This window comes from Anopheles coluzzii, chromosome 2, assembly GCF_943734685.1.
Source record: "Anopheles coluzzii chromosome 2, AcolN3, whole genome shotgun sequence".
NCBI lineage: Eukaryota > Metazoa > Arthropoda > Insecta > Diptera > Culicidae > Anopheles > Anopheles coluzzii.
In genome coordinates, this window is record NC_064670.1 from 18,151,727 (window position 1) to 18,166,681 (window position 14,955).

The 14,955-nt window shown below is 46.5% G+C and overlaps 1 protein-coding gene across 2 annotated transcripts; it reads left to right on the top strand.

Annotated features, from left to right (window-relative positions):
* Positions 1-7,677: 7,677 nt before the first annotated feature.
* Positions 7,678-14,410, top strand: LOC120951947 (putative fatty acyl-CoA reductase CG5065). 2 transcript variants are annotated; one of them, XM_040370972.2, is made up of 5 exons: positions 7,678-8,170; positions 12,163-12,883; positions 12,965-13,510; positions 13,590-13,847; positions 13,930-14,410. In XM_040370972.2, exons 2-5 carry the CDS (start codon positions 12,213-12,215, stop codon positions 14,084-14,086), a joined length of 1,632 nt encoding a protein of 543 aa, XP_040226906.2. In that variant the 5' UTR covers positions 7,678-8,170; positions 12,163-12,212; the 3' UTR covers positions 14,087-14,410. The 2 variants fall into 2 exon arrangements, with proteins under 2 accessions (XP_040226906.2, XP_040226905.2); XM_040370971.2 differs by having other exon boundaries at positions 7,678-8,002.
* The last annotated feature ends 545 nt before the right edge of the window (positions 14,411-14,955 follow it).

Genomic DNA, 14,955 nt, shown 5'->3' on the forward strand with positions numbered 1-14,955 from the left:
ACGCCATTTTCTACACCCTTCGCGGTTAGCTTTTGTGCGCAAATAGGCGCCAAACACGCCTTGCCATCTGTACCACAGCAATCGCTCAAATCTTGTAACTAATATCGAGAAAATTAACGCCACAAACATGGACAGCATTACATTGGCCGAAGGAAGGTTGGCAGTGCTCGCGAGCAATTATGCGCTCAGTCCCCCTAATTCCCCTCTTTGCGAGAATTAAAATCACACACCGTGCGAGAAAAGAACTGCGGCCAGACAATCCATCGCGCGCGGACCTTCGATGCCCTTCATGCACCGGCTAAGGAGTTTTCCGCCTAGAATTGCATTGTTTCGTTGCATTCGTTTCGCTTCATAAAAAAAAACAAGAAAAGAAACGACAGTAACGAGAGCTTTACCATTTTATTGTCGTCGTTCGTCGGTTTGGGGTGGGAGGGAGCCCGCGTATACTAATTGCAGACACGGCATTCTTACGCCAAAGGTTCTTGCGCATGCACATTATACGCAAACGAACACACACGTGCATTGCCCGCGATAGACTTACCGAATGCATTGGTGCATTATGTCGCTCCATCAACACCGTTAGACAACGTTGCTGATTAATGATCTGCAAAGTCAGTGCCAGCGGAGTACTCTCTACCATCTAATGACTTCTCACAAACAACGTGTGTGTGTGTGTGTGTCGTGCGTAACAAATGGGCCACTTTGACACCGGCCCGGACGCCCACGGCGCGGTTTTGTTTGCTTTTGGGTGCAGGTTTTTCCTCTGCGAGGGTTGGGTGAGATACGAGGCACATTTGGCAACGGCCGAGGCGTCTTGTGTGTGGTAACACACACACACACACAAACTCTAAACGCTGTTGCTAACCGCCGGCCTCTGCTCGATCATGGCACACTCTATTGTACGACCAGAAATGATTTCGTTTCTTTCGTCGCCAGTGCAAACTATTGGTCACGGCAGGCGACGTAAGAATGCACCTGCATTCGGTGAATGATGCAAGATGGTGGTATGCAGCAGTGATGGTTTGGGCATGATAAATTATGTTAAATGATAGCGTACATGAGAGCGTACAGAGGAGCGGTCATTTGGGAGGTGTTTTATTTTAATAATTTTCTTTAAGTAGTGCTAGTAGAATGAAATGCTAGTAGAAGGGAATTTAAATGTATGAGAATTGAACTGTAAGTACTCTACCGTCCTCTACCAATCTGTAGACATGCTTCATCGTTACATTAAATTATTATTTTTCAATTCAATTCAATATAGTTTTATTGTCTACCTGAGGTTTAACAATATAAGAATTTATTCTCTGATAAATTTAAAAAACGAAGGAAATATAAATGATAAAGGAAAAAAGTAGGAAAAGAAAAATAAGGAAAGGTGTGAATGGAGTAGAGTTGTGCCTCAAGAACCAAAACTGAACAATTCATTCAATTCCACCTAAAGAACGTTAATCGATTCTTTATAAATCATGATGTCATATAAATCATAATGTAAATAAAAAATAGTTATGATAAATAAATCATAACTGAGTCGATCATGAAAAGAACGTCCTACCCGTCGAAAAAAAGATCTCTTACTACGCCAGGTCGTTCATCTCATCCAATACAAATATGAACGTTAACCGTATGACCAGACTGTTCACAAAAAGAACGCCCTACCTGTCGAAATAAGGATTTTCCTGCTCTGCCAAATAATTTTCAACACGTAATAAAGTAATTCTGCTTGGGAAATGCAACCATTTACCATATTTTCATAAACTGAAATGAACGAATGAATCGCGATTCACGTTCAGTTCATCTGAATGAAAGAACTAGTACGTTCACGTTCATGGAAATAAACCGAATTGCCCAAGTACGAACAATTGAAATCAAATAAATGAGAAAATTTAGTGAAAGAGCGAATGTATTGCAAAAGTGGACCAAAGCTTCCAAATTTTGCATGTTTTCTTTCTACTGTAAGAGGAGGAATGAGTCGAAGAGCGTGTGGAGGAACTTAAAAGTTGATTCAGGAAAGAAGGACAGGGGCATATGGCGGTATGGGATATAGTGAAGGACAATCGATGCGATAAAAGATGCTTTTGTGAACACAAGTCGCCTGGATTCCAGGGATTTGAGACCTAAGCTTGAATAGTGATCTTCGTGAGTCGAACTAAGCTGCAATAAAGTACCTTTTAGGCAACGAGGATTCGAAAAGTCCGTTGCCATTCGACGCAATATGTGGCAAGAGCCCAGAAGGCCTACGTCAAGATGAGTAGTACACGAAAGCCGTTCATAGAGTATAATGCCAAGATCTTTGATGGAATTAGATCGTGTCAGTTGTACATCATCGATAGCATATGAATGAGCAGTTGGATTAGTCGAGTGGCTAAAGGATATAATGATACATTTAGACAAACATAACAAAAGCTATTGGAAACTTTAGTGGTAATGGTTTTGAATCAGAAATTAGAACAATTTTATTAGTTCATGAGAGATTTTTCGTCTGTTAAAACATCGCTAAATTGAATATATTATAGAACGATCAACCAACTGACTTGGGGTGATTGTTAACGGCACCATTTTATACGATCCCCGATCCACGGCTTTAAAAAGCTTCAACATTACTCAGCAAACAGCTTCAATTACAATAGCTCGCTTGACTTAATCGCTCAGATAAGAAATGAAGGCGACTTTGGCATTTAAAACGGCTACATTCTTATTACGGCTTATGGCACACTGTCCTTTGACCTCCGAATGCTACGAATGGGGCTCCGAAGATCCATCCGATCTTTCCGCTTGAGCGCAGATCGACCCGCCGACCCCTTGTGTGAGTCATCTTCTCGGTGTTTGCACTTCCTTCCTCGGTAATACTAAAAACCAATACTTCACATACAAATTGCCCAAAACTCGCGCACCATTCTGACGTGCTGCAACAATGGCGGTGCAGTTAATGAGCTGCAATCGGGCACCGTTGCATCAACGCTTGATGCCCTCTCCCTCTCTCTAGCATCTTAATGAATTGTGTAGTGTATCAGTATCGGTATCATCGTGACCTTGTCGTGCCGCCAGCTCCGCCAGCAAGTGATTGTAAGTGACCTGCGCAATTTGTTGGATTTTCCCTTCATTTATTTGCTTTCTGATTGATCGGATGGGGCACAAACCAGGTGACAGGGGGTGTGTGTCACAATAATTGTACTACAACAACGACGACGACGACGACAGCTAAAAATGCATCCCCGATCGGTGAGCTCATGTGTGACTGAGCATTCATTCCGTACGCTCCTATCCCTGCACTCTATTATGCGCCAATGCGGTAATGCTATTGTGCAATTGCACACCAAACACCGTGTGATTGTGTGATGAAGGGCAAAAGGAAAAGGAATTTGTGCTTTTTTCCGACTGCCTTAAATCGAAAAACAAAACCACCGATTTCCTCATCACGGTGTGTTTTGCGGTGATCACACGCGGTCGAAATTCGCCAATCGGTTTCGGGTGCAATGCCGCTTGCACGGACTGCAATTGTGGTACGATCGTAAAACGGAAGCTGCCCTTTCTTTCCATTGCGATTTCGTATTTCGTGCTTTTAATTGATAGGTTTCGAATAACGCTGGCGAGTGCCGGTGTGCCCAAGCACCCGGGGTGCATCCGATGGCAGCGCTTATCTGATGAGCGTTACTGTATTGGGGCGGTTCACCACCGTTCAGCATGCTTCGACATGCTCAGATAAGCATCGAAAGTGCAATTGAATTTTATCCACCACCACCGTCCAAGCGGCCGAAGAAGAAGAAGAAGCAGCAGCAGCTGCAGCCGCGACCCAAGGCCCCAAGGGCGCGCGAACGATTAGTGAAATGGGCGGTGGAATGGAATGTTGTTTAAATGTAAGTACGGACCACACTTCTTCTCCGGCTGGCTGGCGCAAGATGGATGTAATCTTCGGTACGATTCGCGCCCACCAAAATGGCACGGAACGCGCCATACCCCGCCCGAGGGGGCGCTGCACCAGACCAGGTCAGAAGCAAAACGGAAAGCAAAAAAGAAGCCACAGCCACGGCCAGGATTGGATTAGCTGGCTGGAGTGACCCACACGGGTGCGGTGTTTTTGCGGTATATTAGTGTGTCTTCTTGAGTAATTGAATAACACACACCCGGCTGGCTGTTGTTTTTTGTTCTTCTACTTCTGCTTCTGCTTGAGCAATGGTGTAGTGTGTGAGTAATAAGCTAATGTGTGCTTGTCGAGCCGCTTAAGCAGGTTGGAGGTGTAATAAAACATGAAAACTTACCATCCACAATCGGTACGGGCCTTACCATTTTACATCGGCCACGGGCCCGGGGTGGTCCGTCCAGGTTGTACCCAGCTGGTACCGAAAGGTTAGTAGGACATCCGACGTACGACTAGCGCAGCTTCAGGGGGCAAGCTCACTCCCACTTTTTATTGTTTTAAACCGGTAAACGGTAAAGTACGGATGATGGATGCTGTACGGCAGGAGATTTCTTCTGGGAGCGAGTGTGCGGGTGTGGTAATTAGATAAAACACACGCTTTCAAGCAGCATTGCAGCTTGCAGCCGTTGCATAAGGAGTCCCAAAAACGTGATTATTAGCTTAATGTAGGAGAGTTTATTTTTGCATTTTTATTCAGGCCTATCTTCAGGTGATGTCCCACACACAAACACACACTTCTCAATGGACACACTTTGGAACGTTAGCCGTTTTTCCTTTGCATTCTCAAAAACCAGATTTTGAAGGAAAATTTATACGATTCCAAAACTGCCACGGCACGATCATTTGTCGTTCCCGAACGCTTTAAAAAACCAGTGATGTCAAACTCGTTTCGGGACGCGGGCCGGATTGGAGTTGAAAATGTTCCCGCGGGCGGCAGTTGAGCGGTGTTGGGTGGGTGGGTGAAGGGTTAGGTGGTGAACAAAACTCTTCCTTTATATATCTAAAATATATCAGTAGGATATTTTAAGTCTTTCATCTTGAATTTCCACCATCTAGAATTGTGTATGAATAAGAAGTATTGAAATACAATACACAACTTTTCCGACTTTTGGGAGCAAACAAGACCTAAAACACATGCTACACATGCCATCTTCGGGGATCACCTTCTCAAAAACAGCGACTATGAGTAGCTTACCCAAGTGCCACAAATCCACTAAACGACCACTAAACGGCTTCTAAACGACTCAAGTTCTCTACCTAAACGGAATATAGAAAGACTTCGTTTAGCAGACGGCAAACGACTCATGCATTCTAAAAATAGCAAAAAAGCTGGTGGCGCTCGCTATTGGTGGGATACCCCAACCAGTTGAGCTTCATCGCTTGGAGGAGAGCTTAGCTTTCTCATTTCCTCTGTACTGTTGTATGGTTTCGCATTGAAGTTATGCATCGCTAGAACTAGAACGGCGATACGATTGTTTAAATACAGCAATTATCCGCAGTACGCGATACTCGATATACGCGAATCCGCAGTACGCGATTTCTCTAAATTTGACACCCAATGTGTTTTTTGCAAATATTTTGATTCTTTGAAATATTTTATGTTATTTTTGAATTTCCTTACTGTTCTTAATGCATTTTGCATTAAATTTGTGCAAAAGATGCTTGTTTTATGACAAAAAACTTTAATGCAAAACTCTATGGCGATATATTTCAACCCTCGAACCGGTAGTGTAAACTATTTTTCCATAGGAATCCGCTATACGCGAAAACTCGAGATACGCTGTTGCGCTCAGTCCCGTACGATAGCGTATATCGGATAATGGCTGTACTAAACTCCAACGGAAACCACCAGCACTGAAGCAAGTGAGATTTGAGTAATGGTCGTTGGTGTTGATACCCACCAAGGTGTTATAAATGACAAGGTGAAGTTGTTCAGAGCAAAATGACATTTCTCGACTTGACATTTCTCTTCCGGGGGCTACGGTATAAAAATCGGGGAGGGCTGGTGCGGGGTAATGAAATTTGTATGCAGAGAGTGACAGATGTCCCCCACAATGTCGCCCAGCAAAAGCGATAAAAATCAACCTTCTAAATACATTATCCTTGATACCCACGTATCTGACCACATGACCATTCATATAGATTTTTGCTCAGAAAGTTATAAGGCTTATAGGTCATGATAAGATGAAACTTGTCGAAACACATTGCAAGAAAAGGATAGCAATATAATGATGAGTTGTAATACGCCATCTATTGATCAAACCATTGAAACTGTGGAGCTTTCTTTTTTTTCTTTGAATATTCAATTTTCCAGTCGTTTAAGCTTAATCTGTGGCGCTTTGGTACTTCACACTTCGTTAATTGAACTATTGAGACTGAAGGTTGGAGGTCTTCTTCCTCAGTAAATAAAATTAGTACACCCATTATTCCTGTCTCGTGATCAACAATCTGCTTCAGTTTCATTCAAACAACTGCTAACGTTCTGCGCGGACCATATGTTTGACATCTCTGCTTTAAACCACGTTAGTCCAAAAGTGCTTGAAGAATTTCTTGAACCTGTTTTGTTCTTCCCCCGTTTGTGTGTGAAACATCTCCAAATCCTGTTTTTGGATACTCTTGATTTTTTTGTATCATGTGATACAGGATGTTTTATTTAGCCAATGATAAGCGTATCAGACGCAACACAGAATGTTGGTTCAGAATATGGCTTGCAAAACAACATTGATGTTGAAAGCTTTAAATATCACTTCTTCAATGGTGAAACTATTGCCAAAACTGGTTTCTACCAAACTAAATTGGGTTTGATATGATTTAAATGCTGAAAACATGATTGTTCAAGAGTGGAGATAACTTTCTAATAAATTCATTTTGTCTGCATCTGTGCCAACGGATCCGATCCGATCCGAACAGCTCAAACTTTCGTACTAAATCATTTCCGGCGCCGGTTAGCTGATGATCGTATGATCGTATCTTATCAGACTGGCCACACAACTTTGCCACACGGCGCAGGGAGAGGCGTTTGTTTGCCTTTTAATGAAAAAAGAAATTTCCATGCCCGTAATTTCCAATCCAAACTGCATTGCATAACGGGAGGGGCCCTTCGGAAAACATCTCGAAAACATCGGAAAACAAGCTTCCCTCCCCGCCCGAATGAGTCATACGGCGACCGTGCACGTGATCGTGTTCGCGCGTTTTTGGAAACTTCATTCTCGCCCGACCTTTAGTGCACGCTTGGCACAGGACAACTGGAAAAACGAGAGCACCGAATTGGGTCACCAGGATGACCCTGAAGCATCGCCGAGGGTCGCCTGATCCGACCCCGTGATAGTGCGGGATGCGCGCTACCCCTCTGCCCCCGTCGTTTCACGTAATCACGCTGGCTGTTCCTTCCTTCGGGCGCGGGTGCGCAATGTACGCGCAACGTATGCGCGTACCACCGGGCCGCAGACACACACGTGTGTGTGTGTGTGTGTGATTTGACCTTTCTTTTTCCCACCCCGGGGTCCGGAAGAATGCAAACTGTGATGTATACGTGTGTGTGTGTGTGTGTGTGTGTGTGTGTGTGTGTGTGTGTGTGTGTCGCTGTTGGTGGAAAAATAAAACAAAAATTGCAAGCAGTGCCCTAGTTGCTCCCTCCACCCTTAGCTGGTGGGATTTTACACCACCGCTGTGGGACAGGTGGGTCCGAACTTTCTCACCCGAACCCCTCCCCTCCCACCTAACAGTTCCTATAATTTTGTAAATATTTGGTTAAACCGTCCAGCATAAGCAGCAAGCGTGCTGTTCGTACACAGCGTGTCCGCATTCTGTCCGCGCGTTTGTTGTCGTGATCGCTGGCGGAACTTGACGCTGGCGCGGCCCCTGTGGGAAGTTATATCTGACCCTGCCGTGTGGTATGCGCCGCTCAGTCGCTGACGATCAGTTCGCTCGTTTGGTTGTGCTAAAAACGAGTCACCCGCGTTGTGAGCATTCGACATTAGTCGTCGTCGTCGTCGTCGTCGTTGGCGTGCCTTTGGTCGGTTCGGACAGTATTCAGCGGGCAGTCGAAACGAGCAACAGTGTCTCGGGGCTACCCAGTTAATCAGTGTGAGAAAATTTATACATAGAAGAAAGAATATCCAGTGTGCTTCTCAGTACCATGTGACGGGCGTGTTGCGCACGGCGAAGCTTAGAATCAATCGAATCGACTGAGAACACGGGGCGCAATCGCAGTGTGCCAAGAGCTGGTAGCGCCACTACACAGAGTGACAAAAGGTACAATCTTCATTGCAATCGCTTCCAAGGCATGCTGTGTTTGACTGTGTGAGGTGTGTGCGTGTGTGCTGGGTTTGTTTGGAAAGCGGCTGATTATGCATTAAAGTGACATTACTAACTTGCGGCAACTTGAAGTGTGCATTAATGCTATCCGGGGCAGCTAGTGACAAACAACTTGACCACCGGTGATTGTGCGCTTTCGCCAACAGAACGTTTGATGTGTGACAGTGTGTGTGTGTGTGTGTGCTTGTGTGTATGTGCGTTTTCTACCATCCAAAGAACGTGTTCTTATTGCTGATCACTCGCATCGCGGTATCTATTATCACGCTCTTCGATCACTGGACTGGATGTCCTTCGAGCGGGTTTAAGTGTGCAAATTATGCACCAAATTCCTCGCCAACTTTTTATCGGTCAAGCCAGAAGGGATGGGCAAGCTGGAGCATAACAGTGGATCTGTGCATGATTTTTTTGGAACGTGGAACAGGAGCGAATGGCAAACCAAATAGGGAAGCAAGCGATCGGCTTATGTATAATTTATGCTGATTAGTAGCGATCCGCACCAAGCGTATCCGGCAAAGCGCGACTTGCTGATCCGTCCTCCAGCACCTTGGTTGCTAGGTTAAGGCGACAAAATCGGTTGATACGACAGTGCGAAATCATCACAACACTAAAGCTTCGCTTCGATCTTGCTTTTTTCTATTGAAATACGATCGGAGCTGATCTTTGGTTTGGGTTCCGTTAGCAAAGCGGGTCCTGGGTCTTATTTATGGGCACGTAAAACGTTGGATTTGAACTTGGAAGTTGGTTGTAAAAGAAATGATTTAATTGTGTGCTACTTTTCGCAATTTGCTCTATGCTAAAAAAAAAATTACCCATGATGAGACTTTTATTTTTGGAAGTAGGAAGCATTTTGCACAAAATGTTCAACCTAAATTGTTCAACCTAACGGTGTCGGCGAATTGGCATGATGATACCGTTGCGACATAAGGAAAAAAAGACAGCTTTCAATGCATTTGCATGCCGCAGGCAAAATAGCCAAGTGTCGCTTCTGCTTATTACAACAAACCCCGTAAGCCCGAAGGCAATAACCAGCACGGACGGATTCACCATCCATGCATGCGACCCCAGTTGGGCGGGGAGTGTTTTATTCGTGCGTAATGACAAAATTTATTACCTGTCCGAACGATTGCAGCAATGCAATCCGCGCCGAACACTCCTTCCCTCTGCGCAAGCACATGCACTAGCGCTGGGACTTTCCATTTGAAGTGTTGCAATGCTACGTTACCTTGTCTGCATGGGTTTAATTATTTATTATTTTTAAATATTTTACACTTACCGAAAAACCGCCCCCGAAATCATATGGCTCAACTTGGCCCGCCAATCACACAGACGACAATGGTGTTCGATCGATCGGTTCTGTTCAGTCATTTGTGGCACATACCCCCATTTGCCCGCATATCCCTCCATGCCTCCACCAGACCGATCACGTAATAAAATTGTCTTCCCGCACGCAGACTACAGAACGCGCCCAGACTGGCAAATGAAGCTTGCCGAGCGGTCTATTCCATCGATGCGGATATGATATGGAACCCTTTTACTATTCATGTCACTCACGATCGACACTGTAGCAGGTAGCATACACATACCGGCAAACGCTATCCCTGCGGGAGACACTACACTGCAGCCGATCCAGAAGCTTCCTTGTCCAAGCGGCCATCATAATCACGTCCTTGTCGAGCGGCGTTTGAATTTGCTGTCTTTTAATAAATCTCTAATAGGACGCACCAACCGCTGCCAGTAGGGTTCGTCGTCTACAGTTGCAAGCGTTCAAGTCTTCGCGTCTAGCGATGAGCGAGGTGAACGACCAATAGAGGGCGCGCGCGCGCACAAGCGCTTGGACCGTTTGGATCGTAAATGGATTAGCATATGCGAATTCGTCCATCGTCAGGTAGTTTTTGGCATCGCGTGTGTGTGCGCTTGGTATGCTTTTTATGGAACTCCAGCTTTGACCTTTATTAATAATTTCAAGTCCATGATAACAGCACGCGCCCTGTGGAGCTGTGGGAGCAGCATAAACATCGAGGATTCACCGCTAGCGATCGTTCAAAACCGGTATCGATCACTATCGTCACTGTTAAGGACGTCCAAATTGGATCAATGTTAGGCTGAAAGAAGCTCCAAATATGACAGGAGTTGGTGCTTATTATGCTTTACATTGTTTGGTTCTTGGCGTGAGGACACTTTGGTACAGAATTTCGAACACATTTCGCAGGACAGGAGAATACAGTTTTGCCAAATTGCTTATCATACCGGCGGCTGACTCGCGTCGTACTTGACCTGAAGAAAACAGGTTCGCCCGAGCCTTGTACATCAAGATCAGGAGGATTATTATTATGCATTTCTGGGCTGGGCACAGGACCACAGTCTGTCGCAGTGCAACGGGAAGGGATAACATCTTGAAGTACGACTTACGATTTTCACACACACTCTGGGACGTCTCATCGACGAAGGACGACGAGCTGTTCGTACTGTTGGCTCCACCGGATCCGTATCATCCGATTATCACTTTTCTTTCCCGCTCTCCTTGAACTGGCGGGCCGCTGTGTGGTATTTTCTTTTTGGTTTCTACTGTATGCTGTATAAATCAACTACAGGAACGTGAATAGTAGTAATATGGGGGAAGGTTGACCGTGCCAACGTTCAGTCAGCGCAAAAGTGCGACGCTGCGAGTGGGCTGGGTGGGTTTTGTTAATTATTATTTTTTTTTTTCGCTCATTGTTTTAACTGGTCGTGCGCACCGGCGACTACTTACTCGTGACATAACCTCCGCCACAGTGTGCCGCTTTCAGGGTGAATCAGAAAATTTATTATGCCCCTATAGCTTGAACGATAATTGTAAGGTCGTGCTAAAGAGTGTATGTCCGCTAGCTATATGACTGTGACGCGTTGTACCGTTGTTAACGTTTTGTAAAAATATCTTATAAATGAGGCGTTAAAAATTCAATTTTAAATTGCGACTCCAATCTCAGACAAAGATATACAAGAACCTGCCCAAGAGATGCATCCTCCCATGCATGTAGGTGGCGACAAACAGGCGTGGTAGCTGCATGTTGCAACACGGCATTTACTGAAGCGTTGTGCTGAAGAGAAGAACGTTTTGCTGAAACTTGTTCCGATGGTTACCACCTGCAAGGCGTATCGATACGCACGTCCACCCGTCCACCCTGGTTGGAGGTTACCCTGGTGGAGGGTAAATTATATTATTGGTAAAATCCTGCGCAGAGCAAACCAGCGCATACAAGGCTGTGCATACAAAGTGTTAATAAAACTGCACCATGAAGTGTGTTACTGCTGCTCACCCGGCTGCTGCGTGCGATAGGTCGAAAACGGTTCTGCTTAACCTAAATCGAGATGATATAATACCAGCTTCAGGTTGAAAGAAGCACCCCGTGTCACTGTGGGGACTTAGTATGGGCCGACTCTGGGACATTCGGAATTGGAGATTGATCGCAACGGTTGGCCAATAGTGTGTGGGGGGGGGGGGGGGGGGTGAGAGTTTGCTTGAAATGTTTTCTCGATGGAACGATACCATCTAAAGGTGGTACAGAAGACCCCCGGTTTTTAGCATATGTCTCACACACGATCGAGGACGATCACTTTGGCTGTGAATACTTCTCAAGATACAACACACACACATCGCTGTGGCGATAAGATTGATCTGGTATGCAAACGCAAAACCCGTGCCTGGCATTTAAAGCGGATTGATCGATAGTTGATGGCTCTTAAAATTGTTTAAAAGTATAGCTTAGTAGTAGAATTAATATGGGAAGATTCATACAAATCATCGCACATCGATACGATCGATACGATTCACTCGCCAACAGTACACCCCGCCGATGGCTTAATTTATAGCATTAAACATTACATCACGCGCCCTTTAGCATCGGACAGTTCCTGTTAATAATTAAACATCTTCACCCCCCTCCCCGCAGGACACACGATCACGATCACGCGACCTTCGCACAGAAGCACTTGACGACGGATGGACGACGAGCAGCAGCGCTCGATGGCGATGACGGTGGTGCACCGGGAGATGATGGCGACCGCCACCACCACCACCGCCGCAGCCGCCCCCGGCATTGCCGAATCGTACGCCGGCCGGTCGATCTTCATCACCGGTGCGACCGGTTTCATGGGCAAAATTATGGTGGAAAAGCTGCTGCGCGACTGTGGCGAGCTGCGGTGCATCTATCTGCTGATACGCGCGAAAAAGGGCGTCGATCCGGCCCAGCGCAAGGAGGAGTACGTGAAGAACATCGTGTTCGATCACGTGCGCGAACGGTACAGCGAGCGGCTCGGCAAGATACGGCTGATACGCGGCGACATACTGAGCCCGGGCCTCGGGCTGAGCGACGACGATCGCCGCGAGCTGACCGAGAACGTCGAGCTGGTGTTTCACTGTGCCGCGAACGTGCGCTTCGACCAGCACATCCGGCAGGCGGTGGACATCAACCTGAACGGCACGATCCGGGTGCTCGGGCTGGCGGAACAGATGCGGCGGCTCGTGTCGTTCGTGCACGTGTCGACTGCCTACTGCCAGTGCAATGAGGCGGTGCTGGAGGAGAAGCACTACCCGGCGCCCCAGAACCCGGAGGGCATCTCGAAGATGGTCGGCCTGCTCGATGACGATCTGCTCGACATCATAACGCCAAGGTAAGACCTCACCCAGAGAAAGCTGTCGGCATAGGTGCGTGCTACAGGAAACGGCTCACTCATCTCCCCTTCTCCACACAGACTGCTGAACAACCTGCCGAACACGTACGCGTACACGAAAGCGCTCACCGAGGACATGGTGTACCAGTACCGGGGCAAGCTGCCGATCGCCATCGCCCGCCCGTCGATCGTGACGGCCGCGATGAAGGAACCGCTGCCCGGGTGGGGCGAGGGCACCAACGGCCCAACCGGGCTGCTGATCGGAGCCGGCCGGGGCGTCATCCGCAGCATGCACTGTAACGGCGAGTATCTGGCCGACTTTATGCCGGTGGACGTGACGATGAACGCGATCATCGCGATCGGCACGGAGAGGATGGCGAATGCGCGCAAGGAGGACGTGATGTACTACAATCTCACCTCGTCCGCCGACAATCCGATCAGCTGGGGCGAGGTGCTGGAAATGGGGCGTGGCATACTGAACCAGAATCCGTTCTGCTTCGCCCTCTGGTATCCGGACGGGTCGATCAAGTCCAACTATCTGTACCATCTGCTGTGTGTCGTACTGTTCCACTATCTGCCGGCGTACCTGATCGACTTTCTGATGGTGCTGCTCCGTCGCAAACCCTTGTAAGTGGCCCGGTTCGAGGGGGTTTCCTCTCTTTCTATCTCTCTCTAATAGCTCCTCCTTTCCATATCCTTTCCACAGCTTGGTGAAGGTACAGAAAAGGATATCGGCCGGACTGACGATATTGCAGTACTACACGACCAAGGAATGGGTCTTCCGGTGTGACAATACGAAATCGCTCTACCAGCGGCTGTCGCCGGACGATCGGAAACGGTTCTACTTCGACGTGAACGAAATCAACTATAAGACCTACCTGTACGATTTCATTCTCGGCGCCCGGCAGTACATCCTGAAGGAGGCGCCCGAAACGCTACCGAAAGCAAGGAAGCTGCTGCGCAAGTAAGATCCTCTTCCAACTGTCTGCGTCCATTCCCGTTCCTGGAGATCACTAACAGACGCACCTTCTTCCCCTACTTTGCAGGCTCTACATCATGGACAAGATTGTGCAGATTGGACTGTACCTGTGTGGACTGTGGCTAGCCTGGACGTATCTGGAGGTTGTGACCGGCTCGATTCAGTTCGTATTCGACACCGCTATCGAGAGTCTGCGCGGCACGACCGTACGGCAGGGACTTTGATTTCAACGATGTGCTAATTAATTTAACGATTGGAGAGGGGTTGGCAAAGTGATCGCCTCTGGCTAATGTGTGACACAGTTAGTAGTGTGTAAGTAACGTTTTTGGTTAGATGTTTTGCCCCCAATTCGGATAGGCGGGGAAGGTAGGGACGCTCCCCTACATTTTAAACTTGCACTGCCTCAACGACAATTCCACCTTTTTTGGGCCTTTGTGCCTTCTGCACGGAATGCACCGAATTTTCCATCGAACACGAGGGTTGTGTGCACACATGTGTGCTTAAATGTATATTCTTAGCGTACGTAATAAAGCTTTTTATGAAACAAATTCGTTGCTGCGTTTCTTTTGTCTTCTATCCCATGAGTGAAAACGGGCAAAAAACGATTTGTTTAGACGTTATTTTAAGTGTAATTATAAATAATTTCCAGAACTTATTTTTTTCATCTAAATTTCTAGTTCTATTACTGTTATTTTTATCTAAAATTCTAAATCGAACACTTACTTACATCCGGTTTGGTGCGGTGATACGATAAAGGTCCTGAGTAAGATCCAAATTATAAGAATATTCGGTTTACTACGTATTCGGATGGTATGAAACACATACTAGTGATGGGAAAAATTATGTTTTTGTCGGAATCGATTCCAAAATCAGTTCCGGAATTAGCTCCGGAATTGGTTCCGGAATCGGAATTAGCTCCGAAATCAGAAACGGTTGCGAAAGGGAGTCAGTTTTGGCATCTCTATAAGAATAGGGGCGTTTGGGTCCAATGATGCAATGATGATACGTATTGATAGCCGCAAGAATTTTTTTTTTTTTGCTTGTAAACGATCCATTCTCATAGAGACTTCTGGACTGATTTCGCTTCTGTAAC

What these genes read in the sequence shown, in the direction of transcription:
- LOC120951947 (XM_040370972.2), top strand. Translation starts at nt 12,213, where the DNA reads ATGGACGACGAGCAGCAGCGCTCGATGGCGATGACGGTGGTGCACCGG. An exon ending in CTCGACATCATAACGCCAAG is followed by an intron (nt 12,884 to 12,964) that starts GTAAGACCTCAC and finishes TTCTCCACACAG; the next exon opens with ACTGCTGAACAACCTGCCGA. An exon ending in CTGCTCCGTCGCAAACCCTT is followed by an intron (nt 13,511 to 13,589) that starts GTAAGTGGCCCG and finishes TCCTTTCCACAG; the next exon opens with CTTGGTGAAGGTACAGAAAA.